The 27370-nt window shown below is 45.9% G+C and overlaps 1 protein-coding gene across 3 annotated transcripts in view; it reads right to left on the bottom strand.

Moving 5' to 3' along the window:
• The window catches only part of Zc3h18 (zinc finger CCCH-type containing 18), a 40449-nt gene extending 14230 nt beyond the window's left edge, over positions 1-26219 (bottom strand). The window contains exons 1-9 of one of the 3 annotated variants that reach the window (XM_038312452.1): positions 26055-26219; positions 19574-20178; positions 16833-16917; positions 15856-15927; positions 5901-6049; positions 5512-5604; positions 4633-4790; positions 1773-1890; positions 1055-1323 (exon numbers count right to left, since the gene is read on the bottom strand). In XM_038312452.1, coding sequence (XP_038168380.1) covers positions 1055-1323; positions 1773-1890; positions 4633-4790; positions 5512-5604; positions 5901-6049; positions 15856-15927; positions 16833-16917; positions 19574-20164 — 1535 coding nt within the window. In that variant the 5' untranslated portion in view covers positions 20165-20178; positions 26055-26219. Of the gene's footprint in view, positions 1-1054; positions 1324-1772; positions 1891-4632; positions 4791-5511; positions 5605-5900; positions 6050-15855; positions 15928-16832; positions 16918-19573; positions 20179-25104; positions 25928-26054 lie in introns of those variants that run through there. The other 2 variants (XM_038312453.2, XM_038312454.1) reach the window with 2 other exon arrangements.
• Positions 26220-27370: the final 1151 nt, after the last annotated feature.

The raw sequence follows: 27370 nt of genomic DNA, 5'->3' as shown, positions 1-27370 counted from the left end.
ACAAATACAAACAAACAAAAAAGCCACCACCACCACCACCACAACAAAAACCAACTAAACAAAAATACAAGAGCAAAATCCTGTCTGTGTGCTTCACTTAGTTCAAATTACTGATGAACTGACCAAACCAGAAGGCCCAAGTCCAGTCCTGAACTCTAACTGCGGGACTGGAGCATGGCTTTCCCACAACCTAACACTTCGACAAAGAATCTGAAATTGTATTTGACCATACTCATAAACCAGTGAACCCAGAGACACAAAATTGGTAACAATGATAGCAAAGGTAGTCTAGTCCAAACCCATGTGTTCTGGGATGGGTAGAAAGAATGACAAAGTAGCCGGGCACAGTAGCACATGCCTGGGGTCCCCTAAGTTGTGAAATTGAGGCAGGAAGGACCCTAAGTTCAAGGCTGGGCTACACAAAGAAAGAAAAAATAGAAATAAAGTCATTTGTATTGTTTCAAGTGGTTGGCAAGCCTAAAATGCATGTTGATGTTTACAATGTTATTCACGCCGACTTTAACTCTTTATCTCACTTTTCCACTCCCGACCCCTGCTGTCTTGCAGAAAATACAGAAGAAGATCCACCTTGATGTGACAGCACCATGGGCTGAGGAGCCAGGAAAAATGGAGAAAGTGGCTTGTTTGGAAAATGGTCTGGCAGGTCTTCAGTTACTAGATGACCCAGAAGCTCCTCCCACAAGTAATCAAGAAGAAGGAAAAAAAATTCACATTCACACACAAAAGTTCACACAAATGTTCACATCTACAACTGTCAAAAAGTGTCAACAACCCAATGTTGGACAACAATCCAAGGAAGCAACTGAGGCACAACCATAGTCCTTTCTGCAAATATAATTTAAGCGGGGGTAGGGGGGTGGGGAAGGGAGGTGGGGAAGGACTAGACACAACAGAGCCCACAGTGAATGGCTCTACACCCACACCAAGCCCTACACAGGCAGGCTGGTCCAGGAAAGCAAGGAGCTGTTGCCTCAAGAGCTTAAGAAGAGGCCACAGAGCAAGATGCACTGATAGCAGAATTGGGGTGGTCTACCTTGGTGGCTGTGGGGACCGGGGCTTCGGCTTCTCCTTGTCCTTCTCCCGGTCTTTGTCCCTGTCCCGGTCTCGATGCTGCCGGTCCTTCTCATCTCGCTTGGCTCGCTCTCTCTCCCACTCCTCTTTCCTCCGCTGTCGCTCCTTGTCCCGCTCACGCTCCCGTTCTCGCTCACGCTCCCTCTGTCTGCGCTCACGCTCTCGGTCACGCTCCCGTTCCCGCTCCCGTTCTCGTTGTCTGTTTTCTCGCTCTCGTTCCCTCTCTCGTTCCTGGGTTAAAAATCCAAATACAGATGCCAAATTAAACACCATTTGTTCGAAGTACAGAGAAAACGGAGCAGGCAAGAGGATGCTCTCAGGAGGCCATTTAATTCCCAAGTCTCTCCTTAAAACAAGTTAGCTGTGCCTGACAGCAAAGACCTGCCACTAGGAGACTAAGGCAAGAGGATCTCAAACTCAAGGCAAGCCTGGGTCGTGAGAGCCTATCTGAAAGCCACTGACCTAGTATGTTCAAAGGTTTAATTCCCAGTACCACAAGATACATAGACACATGCACAAGAAAATACATGTTAAAAACAGGAATGCATACAACTTAAGAGTGAAGTTACCCCCAACCAAATAAATCCAGAACTTTGCCAACTTTGAATTTGAGGCTAGCCTAAGGTACATAGTTAGACCCCATCTAAGGAGGAGAGTTTTAACATGTGGGTCATACTTACGCGATAGTTATGATACGGCTCTGCTTCTGTATACTGCACCCTGAAATTCTCGTATTGTCCACCACGCCAAAAACGCTCTATCTCATAGTCATAATAAGGATCTGCATAAGGCTCAAGTCTGTAAAACAGAGCCCAAAAGAAGGAAAACATATCATTTAAGAATGCCACAGCAAAAATTCTACATAAAAGACAAGTTAGCAGAAGCCAACCCCACATGATGAAAACAAAACACCATGACCAGGTGCATCTACAGCCAAGAACACAGCTGTCAGCATCAGGACCCCACTATCACTGTAAGTATATGCCAACCTGGGGAGAAAAATCCCTGTGATCCTCCACAGGTGAAGACAAAGACAAACCTTCTGTATCCAATAAGATAAAAACATCCCCCGCCCCCGCCAAGACAGGGTTTCTCTGTGTAACAGTCCTAGCTGTCTTGGAACTTGCTCTGTAGACCAGGCTGGCCTCGAACTCTGAGATTCACCTGCTTCTGCCTCCCAAGTGCTGGGATTAAAGGAGTGCACCACCACCACCTGGCTAAAAACATATTCTTAAAAGTACTTTAAGGACTGTCGGGATGGCTCAGATGGTGAAACACTTGCTGGACTAGCCTGATGATTTGAGTTTGGTCCAAGGAAACCATAAACATTAATTCCACAAAGCTGTCCTGACTCCCTACACGTGTTATGGCGCTCTTACCCACACACTGCACACACACAAAAAATAAAAACACAACACACAACAACAGCAGCAGCAGCATCTTTAAAACCAAAGCTGGAGAGAAGCATGGAAGGATTCCCTGAGCATTGGGATACTGTAGAACCTGTGACCATATGCAGGTGTGTGCGGGCACTGAAGGCAAGATTGGCAAAGGAGTCCAGAGGTGGGAACGCAGCGAAACTGTCTCCATCAGCCATCCTGTGACACTATACCTAAACAGCACACGACAGAGCCAGTTCACACAACCATCCACCCACTCACCTCAAAAAGGCAGAACGAAGGACAAAAGCCTAACATGGAAACCTATGTCCTCACATAGAGCTCACCAGCTAATGAGGAGGCAATATGCATAGAAGCAATTTACAACAGCAGAGGACAGGTACTTGGGATGACACACATTCAACCAGAAATGCAGATCTCACTCCAGAAAGTCCACAAAGAGACAACTAAGTGAGAAGACATGACAGGGTACTCCTTATCACCATGCTGGTTTATCCTGCACTGGGACATAAGCATATCCCAAGTAAAAAACCAATGAGCATATTCACAGGCTAGACAGACATGCTGACAGTCTGGTTCACATGAGAAAGAGACACAAGCCCAGCTAAGGAGACCCCAGAGCAGGGAAGACATCTGAAGCATGGGACGAGGCGAATGAGTTCCAGGATTTTATGTGCTTCATTTAGTGTGGGAGGAGAGCAGGCTGGACACAAGAGGGTGGGGCCTCTAAGTGTCCCACTGAACATCAACGTGGACACCTGACCACTCTCACTTCAAAACTCCACCACTGTACTGTGAGAGAGCTTACAATCTAGGGAATGCTGAAATTAGTTAAAAGCAGAATAACTCTAACAATGTAACTGAACTCATGAAAATTACAAACTGCTTATTTTTAGAATTCTCATTCAGTATTTCTGAATTTTGTAACTCAAACCATAGACTGCAAAGCTATGCCATACACTGAAATTTACATCTTCACCCTCCTGGTGGATCTCACTTGGGCACACACTGACCTAGCACCTGCCCTACCCAATGAAGAAAGAGTTCCAGGGCAGTGGGCAGCTGCGGCTAGGCAATGGTGCTCATGTACAACTACTTATTCCTTCTTTTTATACCTTTGAACCAATAAAGTAATCAAAAATTGCAGATAAGGACTCTAAGAGAAGAGTTCCTACAAGACTAAGACAGTGATTCGACTGGATCACAGCAGGGGCTATAACGCATCTTCATGTCCTAAGCTCCCCCTTGTGCCCTCAGCAGGCAGAAATGTGGCCCATCACCTTCCCAATGAGGATGGGAGTCCCCAGTGAAGAATCAGAGTAGCACCTTCAAAGCCACACTGTCCCCTGGATCTGACATTAGTCCTCAGAACTATATAACTCCTCTGTTGAGAATTTTTTGTTTCTTTTTTTGAGAAAGTGTTTCTCTGTGTAGCTCTGGCTGTTCTAGATCTCTCTATGTAGACCAGGCTGGCCTCAAATTCAAGAGATCCGTCTGCCTCTGCCTCCCTAGTGCACCACCACTCTCAGTTCTGCTGAGATTTGTAAAACACCATCACTAAATGTCTGAGGCGGGGACTGAAAAGGTAGCTCAGTGGTTAAGAGCACTTGCTTGCTACTCTCTTCCAGAGGACATGAATTTGGTTCTTAGTTTTCATGCTAGGAAGTTAACAACAGCCTGTAACTCCAGCTCTAGATCCAGTGTCCTCTTTTGGCCTCCATGGACACACACACACACACACACACACACACACACACACACACAAACATAAATCCCTCCCACCCCAGGGTTTCTCTGTGTAACAGTCCTGGCTGTCCTGGAACTCGCTTTGCAAACCAGGCTGGCTTTGAACTAACAGAGATCCTCCTGCTTCTGCCCTCCCAAGTGCTGGAATTAAAGGCATGTGCCACCATCGCCCAGCTCATGTGAGTCTTTTTAAAAAACCTCATTCCCCAAGTAACTGAGGAAGAGGTGAGGAGACGAAGGCATAGACTGAGCCTGTAGGAACTTTGGGAGTGCACCCCAGAGGTAGCCTCCCAGCCTGGGACTTAAGCATCTCCTCCGCAGAAGCCCCAGGGACCTGTGTGTGTCTACTCCTGACAGGACATAAATGGGCAAGGGCAAGCAGAGGATTCCTTACGTCGTGTCTCTGACATCTCTCGGGACCCTAGAATTCCAATCTCGGAAGACGTCGTTCTCCTTGTCAAACTCCCGATCATCTTCACCAATGGTTACTGTGAACCTTTTTTCTTCAAAGTCAGGCTCCTGCTCTTTCCGAATGGTTGCTTTTTTTAAAACCTAGCACCAAAAGAAGACAGATATCAGTGTGAAATAAAGATCTCCAAGGTCACTGGGAGAAACACAGGGAACCCGAGACCTGCAGCAAAGCCCAACACCAATGCCAAAGGGTGTGGGCAAACACATGACTCCAGTCTTCTGCAGGCCTCAGATTGGTCTACACAGGTCTGCTGTGAATTATTTGTATAAGTGAGCATCTAGGATTAGCACAAGGGCCCCAGAAGACATGTAAGCAAGGCCTTTATTTCAATCTCCCTGAAGAGAGAACTTGGGCACTAAGAAACCGAGGCTGGATGTCAACAGACACTGGTTCAAGGTGGGTGTTGGGAGCCACAGTGGGCAGCAAAGGGAAGACTGAGAGAGTAGACACTGGGTCTCAGGAGGCAGGAGGCAGGTCCTACAGAATGGCAGGTTTGTGTCACTGCCCAGGGTAACGGTCAGAGACAATCAGTCTTTTGGGCTGCCCATGACACCTTAAAATGTTAAGATCGTGTCCAGGAAGAAGTCTCTGGCCTACTGAGATTTGCCTGTGATTTGGTCTGCCATGCAGAGATGGCTAAATATTATTTCTCCTTCTCTATTAAGCCCAGAAATAATCTCATAGCTTCTGAGGCTTCACGAGTTTCTACTCTCTCTGGATCAACATACTGCCAGCTCTGCCAGGCTCACTAGAGGGGTAACCACTGTGCTTTTTTTCTTCCCATGTGCATTGAATTATTACCTCTTTTGCATGCCTGAGTCCGCGTTCCCAGGCACTCTCTGTTGGAGGTTCTGGAGGGGGCGGAGGCAAAATTTCATCAACTACTGGCCCACCCTATTAGAAAATGAGAAGAGAAATATTAAGGAAGTACTTAAAAACCTATTAAGATATGGAGCAAACACTTAAAAGACAAGCCAGACAGCCACGAACAGCTAGCTCTTCTGCCCAACCACCCACATGCCCTGGAACATCCAAGGCTACTTCTACACAAGCACAAGAAGCCCTGAACAGGTGCTCCTTGACTCTCAGGTACAGGATGCCTTTTCTATAAGGAACACATTTGTCTTCAGCCTGAGATTCTGACAGAACTCAGGTTTCCATCTGCTGGAATGGATGAGGAGCTCACGCACCCAAGGGTTGGCAGGCATCAATGGGTGAGGTCCGAGAGGCGGGGCACCGTTGGGTGGGAAAGGTTCAGCTTTGGTGATGAGGGAGTAGTTCCCCTTGTCATTCACTCCAGGGTGGATAAACCTACAGTTCATTCCCCAGGTGCAGTTCCCTAGGGAAACAAAAGTCCAGTGAGAAAAGATACCAAGAGCCCAACTGTTGGAAGGCAGCAGTTGGGGTGCTTACTGACAACTTGGGAAGCACCCATAAACTATTCCTGCTCCCACAGGTCACTGAGCCTTTTCCTAGAGAGCCCCAGGCCAGTAATAGCTCAGCCTACTTCTCCCTCGGTGTATACAGGTGTCTTACCACAGTCCTACAGAGGTGAGGAGGGCTGGTCTGGGCCAATGGGTCTGCCAGGCACTTCGAGGAGACACCATTTCCTGATGAGAGTCCCTGCCTGGACTCCCAGGGCCTATTCATAGTCACTTTCCAGGTTCTATATCTGTGGATTCACCACCCACAGATCAAAAATATTCTGTGTTGCACTGAACATATAGAGACATTTCTGCGTCTTCACCCTTAAACAATACAGTTTAAAAAGGACTGACTTACACTGTGTCCAAGATTTTAAGTTATCTAAAGAGGGCTTAAATTACAGGGGAGTATGTGTTACACCATCTTGTAATAGGGACCTGAATATCCTCAGATTTGGCATCCATGGATATTTGGGATCCAATCTCCCATGGATACCACTGGGTATATCAACTGTCTGATCACTGATAAAAGCAGAGAAGCCAGAGAGTCTATAGAGCTAAGGGCAGAGGCAACCCTACAGCCTCAAGGGAGCTTCAGCAGATGCCTGCCTGAACATTCATTTTGACTCATGCTGAGGTGGAAATCAATGGGAGACACAAATATTACCAGATCTCTGCTGATTCTGCCCCAGAGTAGCCCTCTCCAAACCACTTTAGAATTTTTTCTGGTTCTTTAAAAAAAAAAAAAAAAAGTGTGAATAAGGGAAGGCCTAGAGAGATGGCTCAGCAGTTAAGAGCACTGGATATTCTTTTTTTTTTTTTTTTTAAAGATTTATTTATTTATTATGTATACAACATTCCTTCCCTGTATGCTTGCACGCCAGAAGAGGGCACCAGATCTCATTATAGATGGTTGTGAGCCACCATGTGGTTGCTGGGAATTGAACTCAGGACCTCTGGAAGAGCAGTCAGTGCTCTTAACCTCTGAGCCATCTCTCCAGCCCCCTGGATATTCTTATAAAAGACTTGGGTTCAATTCCCAGCAACCCATCCAGCAGGTAAGAACTGTCTATAAGCCCTGTACCAGAGGAGCTGACACCTTCACAGACACATGGTAGAATGTCAATGCACATAAAATAAAAATAAAAAATAAATTAAAATGCTCACTGTCTCCTATGTATAAGCACCACCTAAAAAAAGTACTACGTACACACTACTAGAAGTATCTAAGATTTAAACACACTTCTTAGCTTAATACATATAATCTTTTTTTAAAATTTATTTATTTATTAAAAATTTCCACCTCCTCTCATTTCCCTCCTCCTTTCCCTCCAGTCCTAAGAGAAGTCAGGGTGCCCTGCCCTGTGGGAAGTACAAGGCCTTCCCCCCTCCATCCAGGTCTAGGAAGGTGTGCATCCAAATACATATAATCTTAAAAAATTAAAAACTATATTCAGTCTGGAACAGATATTCCAGTTGAATATTTCTAACAAATCATGTTTTCCTTTATGTAGTTAAGTAGAAATAATCACTTAGTACCTCAGAAAAAGGCAAGTTTCATCTTTAAATACCAGGACAACTGAAGCCTGAGTTAAAACCAACTCAACACAGGGGCTGGAGAGATGGCTCAGCGGTTAAGAGCATTGCCTGCTCTTCCAAAGGTCCTGAGTTCAATTCCCAGCAACCACATGGTGGCTCACAACCATCTGTAATGAGGCCTGCAGGAAGAATACTGTATACATAATAAACAAATAAATATTTTAAAAAAACCTAACTCAACACAAACAGCATACTAATATAAAACAAAAAATATACTCAAAATTGTTTCCCTGCAAACACAAAAATGATAAAATACTTTTTTTCATTCCTGAAAGTATTTAAGGTTTGCAAAAGTAAGTTAAATGAGTTAGAAGCTTCCTGTCCAGGAATCTGGACCTCTGAGTCCTAGAGCTGAAGACAGATGCAGACACTATCCACTTCTTCATGATCAACACTCCTCAACCTTGTTTAGGTAATAAAAATGTAACAAAAAAGGGGGCTGGAGAGGTGGATCAGTGGTTAAGAGCACTGGCTGCTCTTCCAGAGGTCTTGAGTTCAATTCCCAGCAAACACATGGTGGCTCCCAACCATCTGTAATGAGATGTGGCACCCTCTTCTGGCATGCAGGCAAAATACTGTATACACAATAAGGAGTTGGGTTTAAAAAAATGCAATAAAAGCTCATTATAGAAAGTCAGAAAATACAAAAAAAATCAAGTATATGATTTATACCTAAAATGTATTCCCAGTTAGCAGAAAAGTAGGCATTTATTATTTGTTTTAAAAATGTCAAAACAAAACAAAAAAAATGCAAATCCAAAATCCAATCCCACTGTCAAATCTCACAGTCAAACCTTTGGGCAGAAAGAAGACAAGAATATATACATGGGAGGGAGAGACAAACAACAGAGGAAAGGTAAGGGGGGTGGGGTGGGGCGCAGTGTTATCCCTGACAGTGTCAGGATGACAGAACCCAATTCTCAGGAAGCTAAGTTAGGTCCCTGCTGAGTGTTAACCCTTGACCACCTAAATAATGACAATGGCTCCAACAACAGCCACTCCACCACACAGCCTGAGCAGATATCCCTTCATTTAAAATGAATCAAATGATCCATGATTATTGACAAATGATCAAGGCGTAAAGGAACCCCGTTTATACAGGTAAACCGCCTTTCATGGGGGCGAGGGGCATGTCCTATTATTGCTGGGACCGTGAAGAAATGTCTTCAAGGTACACTGTCCTTACCTGGTGCATGGAACTCAGGGCCCTGTATACATGAACAGAGCACGTTATTTATTTGTTTATTTATTAGTTTTTTTTCGAGACAAGGTTTCTCTGCAGCTTTGGAGCCTGTCCTGGAACTAGCTCTTGTAGACCAGGTTGGCCTTGAACTCACAGAGATCCGCCTGCCTTTGCCTCTCGCGTTGGGGTTAAAGGTGTGTGCTACCACCACCCAGCGAAAGTACGTTATTGTTGAGCTACATCCCTAGCCCTATCTTTTACTTGCTCTACTATTAGTAAATGGTACTTCTATAATTAAAGAAGAAAAAGAAAACATGTCAGTGAGATGGCTTAGCAGAGTATGTGTCCGGTTCACCCATCCTGATGACCTGAGTTTGATCACCACAGGCCATTCTTATGGACTGTCCTGAGCTCTACATACATGTGTTCTGCCCCCTAAAAGCTTAATTTCTTAACTAGAAAAAATAAAAAGGAAGCAAAAATAAAGGTATTTTAGACTAGTATAGTCATTTGCTTCTGAGTGTGCTAAGAAACAGGAAGGTGGAGACTCAGAGGCTGGGTGGGACAGCGTTTAACTTCTGGATTATGTTTTGTTTGGGACAGGTTTTTACTATGTTGCCTTGGCTGACCTGAAACTCACTGTGTGTAGACAAAGCTGGCCAGGGGCTGGAGAGATGGCTCAGAGGTTAAGAGCACTGACTGCTCTTCCAGAGGTCCTGAGTTCAATTCCCAGCAACCACATGGTGGCTTGCAGCCATCTCTGGTGAGATCTGGTGCCCTCTTCTGGCATGCAAACATACATGGAAGGAATGTTGTGTACATAATAAATAAATAAATAAATAAATCTTAAAAAAAAAAAAAAAAAAAAGCTGGCCACAAACTCAGACAGATGCACCTGCTTCTCCTTCTGAAGTGCTAAGATAAAAGGTGTAGGCCACCGACACCTAGCTATTTCTGGAATTCAGAGGGCTATCTATACATGGGGTATCAATGGAAAGAAATGTTCTTTTTCTTAATTGGTGATTCATATCTCAGCAATTCTATTTTTATGCTTGGGTAGATACTATTTATTTAGTTTTTTTTTGGTTTTTCTTTCTTTTTTTAAAAAATATTTATTTATTTATTATGTATACAATATTCTGTCTGTATGTATGCCTGCAGGCCAGAAGAGGGCACCAGACCTCATTACAGATGGTTGTGAGCCACCATGTGGTTGCTGGAATTGAACTCAGGACCTTTGGAAGAGCAGGCAATGCTCTTAACCTCTGAGCCATCTCTCCAGCCCTTTTTTTTGGTTTTTCGAGACAGGGTTTCTCTGTAGCTTTGGAGCTTGTCCTAGAGCTAGCTTTAGTAGACCAGGCTGGCCTCGAACTCACAGAGATCCGCTTGCCTCTGTCTCCCAAGTGCTGGGATTAAAGGCGAGTGCCACTACCGCCCGGCTTTATTTAAGTTTTTTGAGATAAGTGTCTCTCTGTGTAACAGTCCTAGTTGTCACACTATAGATCAGGCTGGCCTCGAATTCACAAAGATCCACCTGCCTCTGCATCTCAAATGCTGAGATTAAAGGTGTGTGCCGCCACTCAGCCAGAAATGAGCAGACCTTTAAGCCTGTGATTTGTTGGCTGGATCATCAGTTGCATGATCACCACCAAAGGCAAAACACCTGTCAGAACAGCAAAGATAACTTTACAACATCTACCCTTCCCAGACAAAACACTCGTTTCCATCCAGAGCACACATTCTGACAAAGTGGCCCTCTTTCAGTACGCCCTGGTTTCCTTTTCAGCTAGTCTAAGCAGCTGCAAACAGCTAGTAGATATAGCCTGTGTATAAAAGTCAAAATGCTTCACTGGTTTTAAAAATCTTGAAGCCAGGCCGGGCGGTGGTGGCGCACGCCTTTAATCCCAGCACTCAGGAGGCAGAGGCAGGCGGATCTCTGTGAGTTCGAGACCAGCCTGGTCTACAAGAGCTAGCTCCAGGACAGGCTCTAAAGCTGCAGAGAAACCCTGTCTCGAAAAACCAAAAAAAAAAATCTTGAAGCCAGGAGATGGTGATGCAGGTCTTTAATCCCAACTCTTGGGAGGCAGAGACAGGTGGAGCTCTTGAGTTCAAGGCCAGCCTGGTCTACAGAACGAGTTCCAGGACAGGCTCCAAAGATACACAGAGAAACCCTGTCTTGAAAAACCAAAAATGACGACAACAACAGCAACAACAAAACCCAAACTTGTTAAAGTCAGGCATGGTGGTGCACGCCTTTAATTCAGCACTTGGGTGTATGTGAGTGTGTGAGTGTGACAGAGGCAGGTGAGTTTGAGGTCAGCCTGGTCTACATAATGAGATTCTTATCTCAAAACAATAAACAAACAAAAAAATCCCAGTCAAAATTCATTTCGTACTGACAGGCAAGTCTGGTCTTTGCATATGCACACTCACAGTAGGACTGCCTTACTTACCACTAGTTGCTTATCACGATGAAAACTGCCTAATTCCTGAGTCCTTGAATGGTCTCTGGGACTCCCAAAGGCTACAGGCCACTCTGAGACATGACATTTTATACACATGAAGAACACAGGGATCCAAAAGTGAGCAAACACAGCTAAGATGCACAAATGGCTATAAGCACATGAAAAGGATGTACATCACAGAACATTAAAGAACCCAATGACTCAGACATCATCAGACACTGGTAGAACTGAACGAATAAATGGGAAAATTAAAGGGCACAGCCACAGCAGAGCTCCTTAAGGGGTTTAACTCAGTGGCCTAGTGCTCAATTTGCAGACTCAAGGCTCTGAGTTTCATCCCCAATGTGCCCTCTCCTAAATTACCATGTACTGTGCAGCTCTGCTTCCAGATCAATCAACTCTGGCTGGCAATCAAGAGCACCCTCACACAAGTTTTTGAGTAGTCACAGACGTTTGTTTGTTTGAATGCTTGGTCTCTAGTTAGAGGAACTGTTTGAGAAGAATTAGGAGGCGTGGCCTTGCTGGAGGAGGGAGTAGACTTTGAGATTTCAAAAGCCCACACCAAGCCCAGTTAGCTCCCCTACTTGCAGACAGAAGTTCTCAGCTACAGCTCTAGTACCATGCCTGCCTGCTCTCTATATCATGATGTACACAGTCACCATCTGAAACTGGAAGCCCCAACAGATTCTTTTATTCTTACAAGTTGCCTTGGTCATGGTGTCTCATCATGACCAAGCAACTTAAAGTAACTACGACAGAAGGTAGTACCAGGAATGGGGCTACGGCTGTGATAGACCTGACATGCAAGATTTATTTATTTATTTATTTGAGAAATATGCAAGATTTTGGGACCTTGAACTAGATTTTGAATATTGTAAGCGGGGCTTAAACAGGCCGTCCTAACAGGAGCTTGGAAGACTACTAGTAGTGCTGAGAGCAAGGTGGACTAGAGGCCCAGCTCAAAGGTTTCATACGGGCACAATATTAACAACTGGGCTACAGAGCATTGTGTGATATTTTGGCAAAGAATGTAGCTGCTTTTTGTCCTAAGAATCTGTCTGAGGCTAACTTGAAGAGCTGTGGAATTTCAGTGGCAGAGGAAATTCCAAGACAGCCCTTAGAGTAAGAACCCACCCAGCTAGTTTTACAATCTGTAAAAAGGCCAGAGGAATTATGTGCTCCTAAAGAGCAACAAATCAAGTTTATGAAAATGCAATTTAAGGAGGGGACCAGGCTCCACCCCAAGCAGGCAGCCAAACTTGACAGCATGGGTTCTGGCTTTGGAATCATGAAGGATACAGTAAAGAGGCTGTGGAATCTTCTGTGCTATCAAGGAAGAGTGGCTAATGCCAGGCGTGTGGTAGGTAAGCCTCTGCATGGAGGTTGGAAGAGTCTATGGAAGTGAAGCCTGGATTGTGTTGAATACCCCAGGAGGATGGAGGTACCAAAGCCTTGGGGCATCTGCCAAGGAGAGCTAATGTAGACAGGGGGTGAAACAAGCCCAAAAAAGAGAAGTGTGCTTCAGTCAGCAAATCTGGAAGGACAAAGCCAACTAACTAAGCTCTTTGACATCAGACATAAACTATACAGTGGTTCTCAGCCTTCCTAATGCTGTAGTACAGTTCCTCATGGTATGGTGATCCCCAACCACAAAATTATTATTATTATTATTATTATTATTATTATTGTTATTATTATTTTTTGGTTTTTCGAGACAGGGTTTCTCTGCAGCTTTAGAGCCTGTCCTGGAGCTAGCTCTTGTAGACCAGGCTGGTCTCGAACTCACAGAGATCCGCCTGCCTCTGCCTCCCGAGTGCTGGGATTAAAGGCTTGTGCCACCACCGCCCGGCTTCACAAAATTATTTTTGTTGCTACTTCATAACTGTAATTTTGCTAATGTTATGAGTCATAATGTAAATATCTGTGTTTTCCAACAGATATTTACCTGAGAAAGGTTAGCTTGACCCCAGGGGTCACAATCCAAAAGTTGAAACTGCTGCTTTAGATTGTTGAGACTATGAAAGACAAAGACTTTTAAAATTGAAGTAAATGCATTTTGCATGATATGGCCACAAACCAAATGTGGCCAGAGAGTGGACTAAATGAGGTGATTTGAATGAACGTCACAGGCCCATATATTTGAATGTTTGAGCTCCAGTTGGTAGAACTGTTAGGGAAAGATCAGATGGATTAGGTGGTGTGTCACTGGGAGTAGCCTTGCAGGTTTCAAAAGCCCACAACATTCCTGGTTAATGCCCCCCTCTCCCCCTCTCTGCCTCCTACTTGCAGATAAAGATGTAAGCTTAGTCACTACTCCGGAGCTATGCCTGTCTGCCGCCATTCTCTGTCATTAAGGTCATGGACTCACCCTCTCAAATTGTAAGCACCAACAGACCTTTTCTATAAGTTGCCTCGGTCACGGTATCTATCTCATCACAGCAACTTAAATTACCTCAGACACTTGCTGAACTATACAGTCATCCTATCCCTTACCTTTTGAGGAGCTACCACTGTTTTTTACTCTCCTACCAGCAGTGTGCAAGGATTTCCTATGTCTACATCCTTGCTAATACAGCAAGCTTTGCTTTATTTCTAAAGTAACTTATCTCATTATTGACAGGGTCTTTTCTTTCTTGAGTCAGTATCGGTAGCCCTGGCTGGCCTGGCATTCAAGAGATATGTCTGCCTCTGTCTCCTAAATGCTGGGATTAAAGGTGCACACAACCAAGTCCAGCTGAAGATTTGTTTGGTGGGGGAGGGGGGGTCATGGCAGGTATGTATGTGCACTCCTATGTTTGAGTACAGTATTTACAGAGTCCAAAAGAGGGCATCAGATCCTCCTAAAGCTGAACTTATGGGCAGTTGTCAGATGCCTGACATGGGTGCTGGGAACTAGACCGGGTCCTCCAAGAACCATACCTGCTCTTAATAAACTGTTTCTTTAGCCCTATCATAAGGATGACAAATCAACTGATTTCAACAGAACACCAAGCTTATAACTTGTAGGCAAACAAAAAACTGCATCAAAATAAATTTCTTGTAATGATGATAAAGAGATCTAATATAACTGCAAGCTCCATCATTTTTCCCCTTCTGTATACCATAAATAGGATGAGAAAAAGGGAAGCACTTTGGTTAGAAACACCCTGGAAATGTTACTACCTTCAGGTTCCTACCCTTACTTCCTTCGATAATGGACTATGATATGGAACTGTAAGCTAAAATACTATCATTCCCCACCACCCAACCCCCATGCTTTTGGTAATTGGTATTTTTTATCAAAGCAATAAAAACTCTAAGCTGCTTCCGACTTTTTGACTGCAGAAAACTCCCTCTGGCATAGTCTCACTCACAAAAACCCAAACACAGCTTAGTGTAACCACGGTGCCCACCCAGTGTGATGATTAAGGCAACAATCCCATCCCAGTGTATGCAGATGTCTCACAAAGAGCTGGTTTGCATTTCCAATACATTTTATCTGTTCTGTGCTTGGTAAGTTCTGAGAATTAAACTAGGGTGTGAGTCTCTGGCTCTTGCTCCAGAGACTCCATGCTGATGCTGCCAGCCTGTCCCAGGCAACTGGCAAGCTTCCAAGCTGCAAAGGCATTGTGCAGCACAGTCTGAAAGCAGTACTAATGAGAACCAAGTACAGATACATACTGCATGCAGATTTGACACTATAATCTACACATCTGCAGAGGAAGACTACATTTATTCCTCATGCCACTAGTTCAAAAGGGTCTCTTGCTTGCACTTATATTTCTTTCTTTTTTTTTTTTTTTGGTTTTTCGAGACAGGGTTTCCCTGTAGTTTCTAGAGCCTGTCCTGGAACTAGCTCTTGTAGACCAGGCTGGCCTCGAACTCAGAGATCCGCCTGCCTCTGCCTCCTGAGTGCTGCGATTAAAGGCATGTGCCACCACCACCCGGCTGAAATATAGCACTTTAAATATTAAAGTGTTTGAAGAATTAAGATGTATGTTACAGCCTTTCATTCTTAGGGTGCTTGGGTCAATGTCAAGTGAAGGTCACCTGTGCACCCCACCCGCAATGTACAAAATTGACTGTGCAACTTATATCTGCCAACTATTTTTAGTTGGCATCCCAAGAGCATAGTCCCAGAGAAGTGAGCCTTAGCAGGATTTTCATGACTGTCCCATCACCAGGGAATCTCTTGGCCTTAGGGACAGGGCTGTTTGTGGATCACTCTTGGACACAGCCTTCCCCATGAATAATACAGGATTCCACTGCCCACCTGTGGATGTTCCTGTTCTTCAAGTGCAGGGCCATGGCTTTAACCTGCATCTCCTCCCCAGCTCTAGTGACACTAAGGAGGACAGGGTCACAGCAGCTCTGTCCCTCAAGCCTCCTCCCTGTTGGCGTCCCAGCTGTGCTCTGGATCCAGGAGAAAGAAGTCTGGCCTCTGGCGCAGGGGACTTTAAGGCACAACAGAGAGTGAACACAGGATATTTTGTACCTTTAACCTGGCCTCTGAGTGGTATGGAATTTGGTATTGGTGGAAGAAGAGTGGATAATGGTGTCACAACATCTGGAAAAGAAGTACAGGAAGCTCTTGTGAACTTAGACTGCACACACAGGCTGGCCAGCGAGCAATGTCATCCACGCACAAGAGAAAACACCTTCCTATCTGTCCAAGGAAACCGCTCAATGAGAAATATACCCAAAACACTGCAGCACATCCAAGCAAATCTTGCAGACTGGAGACTATTAATTTCATTTCTTTCTTTCTGAGACAAGGTTTCTCTGTGTAACCACCCCGGCTGTCCTGGAACTCTCTCTATAGACCAGGCTGGCCTTAAACTCAGAGGTCTGCCTGTCTTTGCCTCAAGAGTGTTGGGGTTAAAGGCACATGCCACCACTGTCTGGCCTTAACTTCATTTCTGAATCCCTCCCAGGCTTTACAAAGCCAGAGCATCACATTACTTGTAATGTGGTCAGTCCAGATCAGTAAGCAAGACTCCAACACCCCTGCTGAAGCTACTTAACTGCCCTAGTCCTTTGCAGGAATGCCCTCAGAGGCTCTCCTTTGCCCTTTTAATACCACCCCCCGCCAAAGGACCTGCTTCTGCTCTCTCTTGTAAAAAGTAGCTCTTTCTTCCAGAAGTGGGGAATGCTAACAGTGGAACAGCTGACCATGCAGAAACTGCCACTGTCTGTTGCAGCCTTGGGTCTGCTGTAAACATCAGGCCTGAAACCTACAGGGTAAGAACACCAGGAGGCTCTCCTCCAAGGCAGTTTTTAAGGTGAGGACAGGACCAGTAAAGGGTCTATTGTCTACCACCAATACCATTGTCACTACCACCAACTTGTAGTCTAGTCCCATGAAGCCTCACTGACATGAACAGTGTGCCCGGATGAGGATGAATTACCACCACGGCCCCAGGAAAGCAGAGGCTACATAGATGGCTGCAGAGGCTGGAGGTAAACAATTACCTTTCATGAAGAATCGGCAGGTGGGGCGAGGCCTCACCTTCCGGTCACTGGGGTCCTTCACTTCGCCTTCCTCCAAGTCATCATCCTGAAACAGAGGACAGTCATCTGGAGGTGAGCTGACCCATCCTGCCCATCACACCTCTCCACCAGGCCAGCAGCACAGAGCTGGGTGTGGGGAGCATCCCCCTTTCCAAAGGCTCACCTCCAGTTTCCCAATCTAAAATGCTCAGCTATACAACAGATGGTCTCCCCATCACCTATAACCTCAGAAGAATATTGTGGAAATGATGGGCTCCACCAGCCACGTCAGGGCAGAGCTTTGATCTGTTTCTATCAACTGTGAGCAGGCAATGGTCACACTTTGGTCTTTACTACTTTGTACACTAGTAGTGTATAAACCTAGTTATTCCATGCCCTTTGAACACTACTTGTCTCTGATGAGGGAAGTCAGGTGACTGTGATGGGCAATACCACCTTGTGGCTCATTCTTTACCTCACCATCATTTTAGAGAGACCTAAAAAACTTTAGACAACAGAACCCAAGTTGTATTCCCAGGGTTCTCATAGCGAGCAAAGACCTGACCACTGCTCTGTGATCTCCCAACCACCCCTGTGCCCAGGGCCTGTCCCACCAACCTATGCCCATCAGCCTTGTCACTGAGACTCCTTGTAGTACTCCTGTCCTGTGTTCTCTGATAGGCCAGGCACCAGGGGAAGAGTTAGCAAAAATGCTTCCTGTCTTGGCCTGCTGACCCCATAAGACAAAAGTAGAACAAAGCCATGAGGCAGCAAGTGAGGGAACAACCCCAAGTCCAACACATTTGGGCTATTCCTGGTATCCTGCCGGTGAAACTAACCAGGGTGTCTCTGGGACACCAAAGCGCTTTTATAGGTAAGAGGGATCAGTAAGGATATCCTTGCTTTCCTGAGGTGGCAGGGGGATGCTGATCCACACCTGCTCTGCAGGACCTGTTACTCACTAAAGGTCAGCTGCCAAGAACATCCTTGCCAGCACACACCAATAAGCAAGTGTCCAATGCAGCTGACCGACAGTCTAATGCATGCATTCCTGAACACTTACGTAGGGGCACTGCCTGAGAGATGCTTATCCTACAGGGCAGTCTGAAGATAAGCAGGTCTTTGGCTAGGAGACTGCACCTGAGGAGGGAGCAATCACCTGAGACTGTGAAAAGAACAATGCATGTACTAAGCAAGAATCACAGTGGAGGTCCATGAGCCCACAGGGGCAGAAACAAAGCCAATATGCAAACAATATACAAGAGCGGAAGAAAGAGACACGGTCCAGGAGAGGAGCTTCCAGGGAAAATGGCTGCTGGCCCAGAGTCACTGTGCTCTCTTGGGCCCAAACTATTATTCACAGTGCCCACTTGCCTACCTGCCCTGTTATATTTTCAGTACGTTATTCTGAGACTGGTACACATCTGGGAACCCTAATGCCCAGGGCTTCCAAAAAGTATGAACCATGGGTGCTCTGGACTAGAGGAACAGTCTGGTAGGAAGGAAGTAGCCTCTCCTATGACTGAAGGATGCTGGGCTGGGGTCTTTTAGTAACATGCTGCTTCCCATAGAGTATAGGAAAGTTCACATGGGGTTACCATGCAGAGTAGGCAAAAACAAAATCATACTGCCAAACTGTATTGAGCCAGAAAGTCAACTGGCAGATTCATCTCATATACTGTTCCCAAGGAAAATGAACAGACAAAGACCATAGGTGCTGTCTAGGGCAGGCTTGGTTCAATCCATCTCCCCACTGCCCACAGTACAACTGAAGAGTGCCAGTGCCACCAATGTCAAGGCACTCCATAATTCCTATGAAGACTATCAAGCCCGTCTGATCTTTCACTGTGGGAAAAGGAAGCATCTGACATCAGGCACACCTAAAACATACTCAATAATCTCAACTTGAACATCACAGTATCTTTTTCCTTTTACCAACACTGAGGCAAAGATCAATTTCCCCATAGTGGAAGCACAAATGGCAAAACACAAGAAAATCTGCACAGCAAAGTCCTTCACAAAGGGAAACTGAGAGTTAACTACAGAGAGCATTTACTACACAGCTGGAAGAGAAAGTGTAACATCTGTTATTTTATGCTTGCAGCCACACATACCCCATCCACCCAGGTCTACTGTACTACTGGGACCCAAAGCCCTACTATCAACTTCCCTGTATGGATGGAGTCATCCTCCATCCATGACACCCTAAAATGAACTGGGTATGCAGGGACCAACAGACTGCTGCAGGGATGGTGCATACGGAAATCTGGGGTCCTCAGATAGTAGCCCACTCTCCCTGGATCACCCAGAGATGTTTAACCTGTATTTCACCAGAACAACTCAGATGAGCGGATTCCTCCCGAGGCACCTGAGAATCCCCAGATGGCTGATCTGTTCTGCCCCCTCCCTCACCTACTTTGAACTCAACTGCTCTGAACTTTGGGTTGTGACCCTCCTCTAGATTCAAGCTTACAATAGAATCATATGTAAAGAAACCTGACTTCCACATATTCATGCCCCACATGGAGGCCAGATTTAAAGAAGGCATCTTTTGGGGTCCGCAGACGCTCTGTGGCTACTGACAGGAGCTCTCTGCACAAGCCTACCTTCTGTTCTCCACTGTGAGCACTAGCTCTCATTTTACTGCACGCCTGGTTCAGCCCACCACTGACCAACTCTCTAGGAACTCTTGGATCAGGAATGTCCTGCTCCACCATACTCACATCTATCTCTCCATCATCAATCTCTCCATCGTCATCCTCTTTCTTCTTCTCCTTGGCAGCCTCTGTGGGTTCTTTTTCTCCCACACTCTGAACATCAGGTTTCCCTTCCTCTCCAGGAGCACCTTCCCCCTTTTCCTCCTCATCCTCTGCCCCAGCCTTCTCAGCTTCCTCCTCCTGGGCAGCAGGAGCTGGCTCCTCGGGGACCTCCTCATCATAGTCTAGCTCGTGCTCATCCAGTTCCCGGGTTACTGAGGAGGCTTCATCCCTGAGGTCACTTGTCCGGTCTTCCTCAACATCATCCCCCTCCTCGCACAGAGATCCTGCTGGGCCCCTGCTCAGCTCATGAGCCTCTGAGTCTTGATCCTGGGACTTGGGCTCACTGGCTTGGTCTTCGTCATCAGAGTGAGTCTCCTCCTGGCTCTGTACCCTAGTTGTATTTTCCTCTTCCTCCAAATCAGAAGCCCTTTCCCCAGCTCCATCCAAATCTTGTTCAGATCCACTTTCCCTCAGAATGTCATCATCTGAAAGCGCCGGCTGTTCTTCATCCTCTGGGGAGTGAGGATCCAGTTCAGGGCTCTCAGCCACATCCATCAGGACCCGCAGATCTGCAAAAGACAAGACAGCACAGACTCAGCACAGGCCTATCCTCCTGACCCACATTCCCTCTGCCCTGAAGAAGAGGAAAGACCCAATCTGCCCTTGCTCCTTACAGCCCCTCCCAAACCCACACAACTCCCCGTGGAGTGCCAGAGCATAACTCCACCAGGAACGGGTGGCCTCCACTCAGTCCTTCCTCTTGCCTGCAGCCGGAACAGGTGAAGAGAAGTGAACAAACAGTAAGCCATGGACTGAAAAGGGCAGCTACTGGTCATTCACGGGAATGACTACTGAAGCTTTCTACGGAGGAATGAGGTAGTGCCCTAGGTCAGCCGTGGTTTTCAACTGACCCTTTTCCTCTTACTCAGCCTATCAAGCACAGCTTCTTTTATTTATTTATTTATTTGTTTGTTTGTTTATTATGTATACAATATTCTGTGTGTATGCCTGCAGGCCAGAAGAGGGCACCAGACCCCATTACAGATGGTTGTGAGCCACCATATGGTTGCTGGGAATTGAACTCAGGACCTTTGGAAGAGCAGGCAATGCTCTTAACCGCTGAGCCATCTCTCCAGCCCCTCAAGCACAGCTTCTTGTCACCTCTTCAATCCCTCCCCTGTACTTAAGATTCAGACTCCAAGACTTCCTTCAGACCTGCCACCCAGCCTCCAGCATGTTCTTCAAAGGCACTGCTCTAGGACCAGTGATACCTGAACCCAAACAACCAAAGCTATTTTGTTGTACAAATGGATCATGACAATATTTTTAGACATTTAAGATACAGATAGATAGATTTTTTATTATGTATATAGTATTCTGCCTGCATGTATGCCTACATGCCAGAAGAGGGTACCAGATTTCATTATAGATGGTTGCAAGCCACCATGTGGTTGCTGGGAATTGAACTCAGGACCTCTGGAAAAATAGCCAGTGCTCTTAACCTCTGAGCTGTCTCTCCAGCCCTTAAGTCATGTTTTTAAATAAAAAACCTTTTTCTTTTTAGAAGACTCACTTCTATTTCTACAAATCCAGATTTAATCATATAATCAAAGCAAATGTTTTCTGGTTTTCCACCTCCACAACTCACAGAAAGCACTTTGCTCTGCGTGGTGTAGCAGCACATGCTTATAATCACAGCACTTGGGAGCAGAAGGCTACCACACACTACACAGCCAAACCCTGACTCAATAAAAAAGGACATGGCTGCACTTGGTTTAAGAGCAAGTCAGAGAGTAAGTGCAGATGTCACATATAGCACTCGGTGGCCAGCACTGCTACTGCAGCAGCAACAGACACCAACTTACTTCATGAAGAAGGGTTTGGAGTTTATCTGACTCTATATTCTGGGGCCGGAAACAAACAAACACAAACAGGCTGTTTGGTACCTAGCAAAACGTACAATTTACTCATTTTGGGATCACTATGTGTTTAGAGGTACATATATTCATGTTCTTTTTTGTTTGTTTGTTTTGCTTTTTTCAAGACAAGGCTTCTCTGTGTAGCTTTGAAGCCTGTCCTGGAACTCACTCTGTAGATCAGGCTGGTCTTGAATTGACAGAAATCTGTTTGCCTCTGCCTCCCAAATGCTGGGATTAAAGGCGTGCACCACCACTGCCTAGCTTTATGTTTATGGTCTTTATAGATTATATTTACGTAACTTTAAATTTATCTATTAAAGATAAAATGTATGTTTCAATTTATGCACTTTGAGCTTTATGTTTATGGTCTTTATAGATTATATTTACGTAACTTTAAATTTATCTATTAAAGATAAAATGTATGTTTCAATTTATGCACTTTGTGGGGTGAGCACTTTGCTAAAAATTGAATTCTAGATCTTACATATGTCATGTAAGTGCCCTATCACCAAGCTTCAGCTCAGAACCAGAATTTGTACTTTTAAAAACTTGTAGCCTGTCGGGTGTTGGCAGAGGAAGAAATACTGAAGGAAATTATTAAGTCATCCTACCTGGGCATAATAAACACATGTCAGTTTGGAAACCTAATATTTATGGGATGAGACAAGAGGACTGTTGAGAGTTTGAGGCCAACCTGGACTACACAATGAACTACGCAAGCTATGTTCACAGCCTCTGATCTCCGCAGAGTGCAGTGAGGGTCCTGAAGTGGGCAAGGGTGAATATCATGTAGACAGGGGCTCTGTGCTTTCCCACTAAGAGAAAGTTGGTGCAAAGCGCTACTGTGTGGGTAGGTAGAATTTTAGTAATTAAGTCGAGCTAATGCCAAAGACAACATCACAATATATCAACACTAAGGAAGACATGAATTCCTTAGTGTGTAACATCTGATCCCTAGCTTTGCAGTTTTTATTACATTGTATATTTTTAAGTCTTCATAGAGGCACAGGGACTTCTCATCTCTTTAGCTGCCTAAGGGTAGCACCTGGTACCCATAGGAAGTCAGTCATGTGGAACTGGTTACCAAGTCTCATATGCACTACTTGAAACCTGAAAATTCCTATTCTAGTATTTTATAGCTAAAGGCAACCTTGTAAACAAAGCTATCTTTTAAATCAACTGTTCCGCAAAACCAAATGTCCTGTCTAATTTGGAAGTCGCACAACCGATACTGTAGAAAACAAGTCCAGCTCCTAGATGCTACCCTCCTTGTAACATTCTATCTTATACATGGTTCACAAGACCTTCTAACTTGGTCACAGCGCTTTTCTGGGGCCCTGGTACAAGTTGGTATGCTTTTGGTTTCAGTTAAAATTAAGTTAATGAGTTGTTTTTCACATTTTGAAAATCTTGAAAGGAAACCCTATGGTAAGAAATGGAGACAGAGTGCCCAACTAAACAGCTGAACTTTAGTAAGAAGCAGGCTGGTGAAGGAGGGAAGGCTACTGTGTATGTCTCAGGACTATCATTTGGGCATTCCGAACTTGTGTTTCCAGACCACAGATGGAATTAGTTCTAGTCCCAGCTACTGAAGTTTTACTATAAATTTTTTTCGGTACAGACCACGAATAAACTAGGGTCTTTACAAAGCTGCGGGCTCTGCCTCTTTTCCTTCCTCCAAATATCAATGCACTAGACATTCACCACAAAGATACAGCCAGGCTGACTAGCTTGAGAAATCTGAAAGGCTGGTGTGCTGTGTACATGCCCACTAAACCTTCATGCCCTCCAGGTGAATTTACAGTTACTTATAGGAGTAAGTCACAAGAAGTAAGTTGACTTCCGTTTTGTGAAGGCGGTTTTTGCCTTCACATACCATAAAGTGGTACAGTTAATGGGCCTGAAAGTACCTGTGGCTGTCCTGGTGGTGTGTGTAGGGGGTGGGGGAGGCAAGATGACTCTTGGGATCACAGGCTCTTCTGAGCAACCAATGACAGGCATGAACAAGCCTGGACATTCAAACTCTCTCTCCCTTTCTGGCAGTTCAAAACCCTCAAATTCCACTCCACGTTAGGCATCTTGTTTCTTATATTGTACATTATTCTGTTTATCTAACTGCACCTACCATATAAACTCCAACAGTTTATTTGAAGGCTTTTGGAAGGTCTCTCCCTCAACTTTAAGTTGGGATCTTAAATTTCCAAAGGCCAAGTGTTAACATCTTGGTTCCTAGGACACACTACTAAGAGGTGCAGGAATCTTTCTGTAGGAAATTTTGATAGGTAAGGCCTACTAGGTATTCAGGCTTTGCTTTTCAGCATTTCACAGAGGGTGAGTGGTTTTGCTCTATCACACTCTGGCTACCTTACCAACTGAATATGGTCTAGATTCTAGAATATACCAAACCGAGAGTCAAAATATGCTTTTTCTCCCCCTGCCTCCTTTTTTTTTTTTTTTAAATTTTTCTTTTTGAGTTAGGATTTCTCTATGTCTGGACTCTTTATGCAAACCAGCTTGGCCTCAAACTCACAGCAATCAGCCTGCATTTGTCTCCTGATTGCTAGAATTAAAGGTGCGTGCCACTAATCAACCTTTTCTCTGTAGGAGTTCATCACCTCAGGCATGTCACAGTGACTGAACACATATACTCTTCCCGCTCCTTCAAGGTGAGAAAGGATGGAGGGTCTCAAAGGGCTGGCCCTCAGTAGCCTACACACCACACACTGTACTATCTGGGAGGCCAAACTGACTCCAACCACACTACTAATGGCAGAACAGTAATGTCACACTCTCCTCACAGTTAGGTCGCTTTGAAGAACTGCAACAAACTACGTAAGAGCCTGGCCTGGTGAACTGCCAACCCAGGTAAAACTACTCTTGGTCAGCCAGGCAGTGTTGGCACACACCTTTAATCCCATCACTCGGGAAGCAGAGGCAGGTGGATCTCTGTGAGTTTGAAGCCAACCTGGTCTACAAGAGCTAGTTCCAGGACAGGCTCCAAAGCTACAGAGAAACCCTGTCTCAAACAACAACAACAACAAAAAAGAACAAAACAAACAAAAAACTACTCTTGGTCAAGCATGGGGGCAGTGAGACTATTAAATGAAACCAATTTCTTCACGTGGCTTACCACTGAGACAGGTGTTCCACATGGGCTTCAGCAAAGGGGGATCAATAACAAACAAACACAACTTCTGGGAAACTTCTTTCTTTCTTGAGATAAAGTCTCACTATATATTCCAGCTGTCACTATGTAGACTAGGCTAGCCTCAAACTCAGAGATCCTCTCACCCTTGTTCCCCAAATGCCAGGATTCAAGGTGTGAGATACCAAGCCCAGCTATGAGAAACTACATTGAACAGACCAGGTCCTATGCTGATGTCTAAGCTCTATTATGCCTGCTTAAAATCCTCATTCACAGCTCAATGTATACAGCAAGAATGTCAGGACTGTTGACAAACACCACTCCAAAGTGACGTAAACTCAACCAAAAACTCTCTGATAAGGAGTAATCACCTTGAGACAGTCTGTTGATGCCAAGGTATCTCTTTAAAGACGGGCAAGGCAAGAGCTTACCTGCTGGGTGTTCTGAAGTAAATCCACAAAGTTCTCTTTAAGTGTTTGCGCATTCCCCGCCTACAACTGAAGAGGAGTTTCAGGCTTTGGGGCATAGTGAACTGGTTCCAGAACTGGCTGGGCTTCATAAGCGCTCAGATCAAACACATTCTCCTCTCGGGGGCTCGGGGGCTCAGAAATGGTAATTAGCCTAGGGGATGAGAATCTCAACCCTGCCTTGGGACAGGAAATGTCAAGATGAGCCAAATACCCTCTTTCATTTTCCCCAAGTGGGTCTGAAGAATTACCTATTCTTGCAAATAAGTCCTAAACAGAGCTCATTTAAAACTACTATTGTGCTGGCAAACTCGGCTGTCAATGTATGCGGGGGAAACAATCTCCAGCAGTAGCGAGACTGTAAGTCTTAGTTTAATTTCCTCCAGCACCACAACTGTTGCTACTTTACGCCAAAGACTCGGTGTCTCTGAGCTCCCAGTCCAAGAGGCGAGGAGGTTACACTTCCTAAAGAGATCGAGGCCTCTCTGGGCACAGTGGGTACGTCCAACCTGTGCACACTTGAAGTTGCGAGAGCAAGTTGCAGGAGGCTCCAGAGAGCTCAAAGTTCTCCGTCGAGCCCGCAGACAGTTCAGGCGGGCCTCCTCCCGAGCCAACCTGCGTGCTCCTCTCCCTCTTTGTAGGCGGCGAACATGTGCCACGCCAAGTGGCCCGGAAGAGAAATGACAGCTTCAGGAAAACCAAGTTCACCATGGCAGACCGCGGGGCGCTAAGGCGCCGGGCCGTCCCAGGCCGGAGCGAGCTCGCGCCTGCCCGCTGTCCCGGGCCGCGCTTCGGCCCGCGGCTGCGCACAGCCGGGAGCGCGCCCGAGCTCGGGAGGCGGCGCCGGGTTCCCGGGCCTCGCTCCCGCCGCCGCTGGGGCGGCCTCCTCCTCACAGCCCGCCGGCCCCGCTTACCTCAGCGCGAGAATGGGAGGCGGCCACGGCTCCGCTGGGATGGGGGCGGTGTGGACAGGACGTTCCTCGGCCTTTCCACTTATCACAGGTTCTAGCTTCAGGCACGACGCGGGCGGAACAAACGGGCTCCACTACCCGCGGGGGCCGGCCATTGTGCGACGTCATCAGGCCGCGACGGCCGTACTGCGGGCCGGCGGGCTTCCCTCGCTAGCCCCGCCCTCCTCGCGCTCTCTTCCGGCCTCCGGGACCCCGCCTCCGCGGCGCGCGCTCGGGAATCTCCGCTGCTGCGCACGCCCACCGAGGTCTGGCTGCACCTAGTGGCGCGTGCGCAGAGTCTGTGGACCTCTGGTGGTGGCTTCCTGGGATGGGGAGCTGGTGCCAGCGGGAGGATTTTGAGCAGGGTAGGGAAAGCCCTTTGAGCCTCTTGGTGTGCGCTTGTGGACTCTTCAGGGCCTGAAAACTTGGGATTCGTTTTTTTGTTTGTTTTGTTTTTTCGAGACAGGGTTTCTCTGTGTATCTCTGGCTGTCCTGGATCTCACACTGTAGACCAGGCTGGCCTCGAACTCACAGAGATTATCCTGCCTCTGCCTCCCTGAGTGCTGGGAAGCGTGCGCCACCACTGCCTGGCTGGGATTCGTTTTTGTCAGGCCCGAATTTTCTGTCTTATTAAATATCAATGCTTGACCAAAAGTATTTTGGGGAGTGGAGGGTAGCTCTGAAGTAGAGACAGCACCTGGCAAGTGTGCTGGAGGCCCTGGTACACCACCTCTTCCCCAGAGAGGGATTTTTGGAGATAGGTGTAGCGTTTAGAGCGGCGCTAAATATTCTTGGTCTCATTAAATGTGATTACCATGACTCAGTGTAATTGGGGCTCTGCTGCTGATGCAGGTTTAAATTACACTGGGCCGCAGCATTGCATGCATGTGTGTGTGTGTATTCATTCTGTTAGTTCTGTTCCTCTAGAGAACCCTGACTAATACAGTACTGAACTCTGAAATGATGAGAGGAGAGAAATACTTCCTCCATAAGTTGTTTATGTCAGGTTTTTTGTCATAGCAAAAATGCAATTAACAGGATGGAGTGATGAGCTGGGGAACTATTTGGCCTTCTAGATGGATCTTGATTTTCCCTCCTGTTCTCAATGTGCTCCACCCCTGGTTCTTGACTGAGTCCATGCTAAAGATCTCCCTTCTCATTCCTGTCCCTGCTGGGGACTACCCTAGGCAGTCAGAGCCACATTTTCTAACTCAATTTCAGTCACCTCCCTGATGGTTTAAGACTCCTTCTGTGGCTTCTTTAGCCATCAGATAAAAAAC

The sequence above is a fragment of the Arvicola amphibius genome, chromosome 15, assembly GCF_903992535.2.
Source record: "Arvicola amphibius chromosome 15, mArvAmp1.2, whole genome shotgun sequence".
In the NCBI taxonomy this organism is placed as follows: Eukaryota; Metazoa; Chordata; class Mammalia; order Rodentia; family Cricetidae; genus Arvicola; species Arvicola amphibius.
Note: the sequence above shows the minus strand (reverse complement) of the source record. Positions and strands in the feature narration are given on the sequence as shown.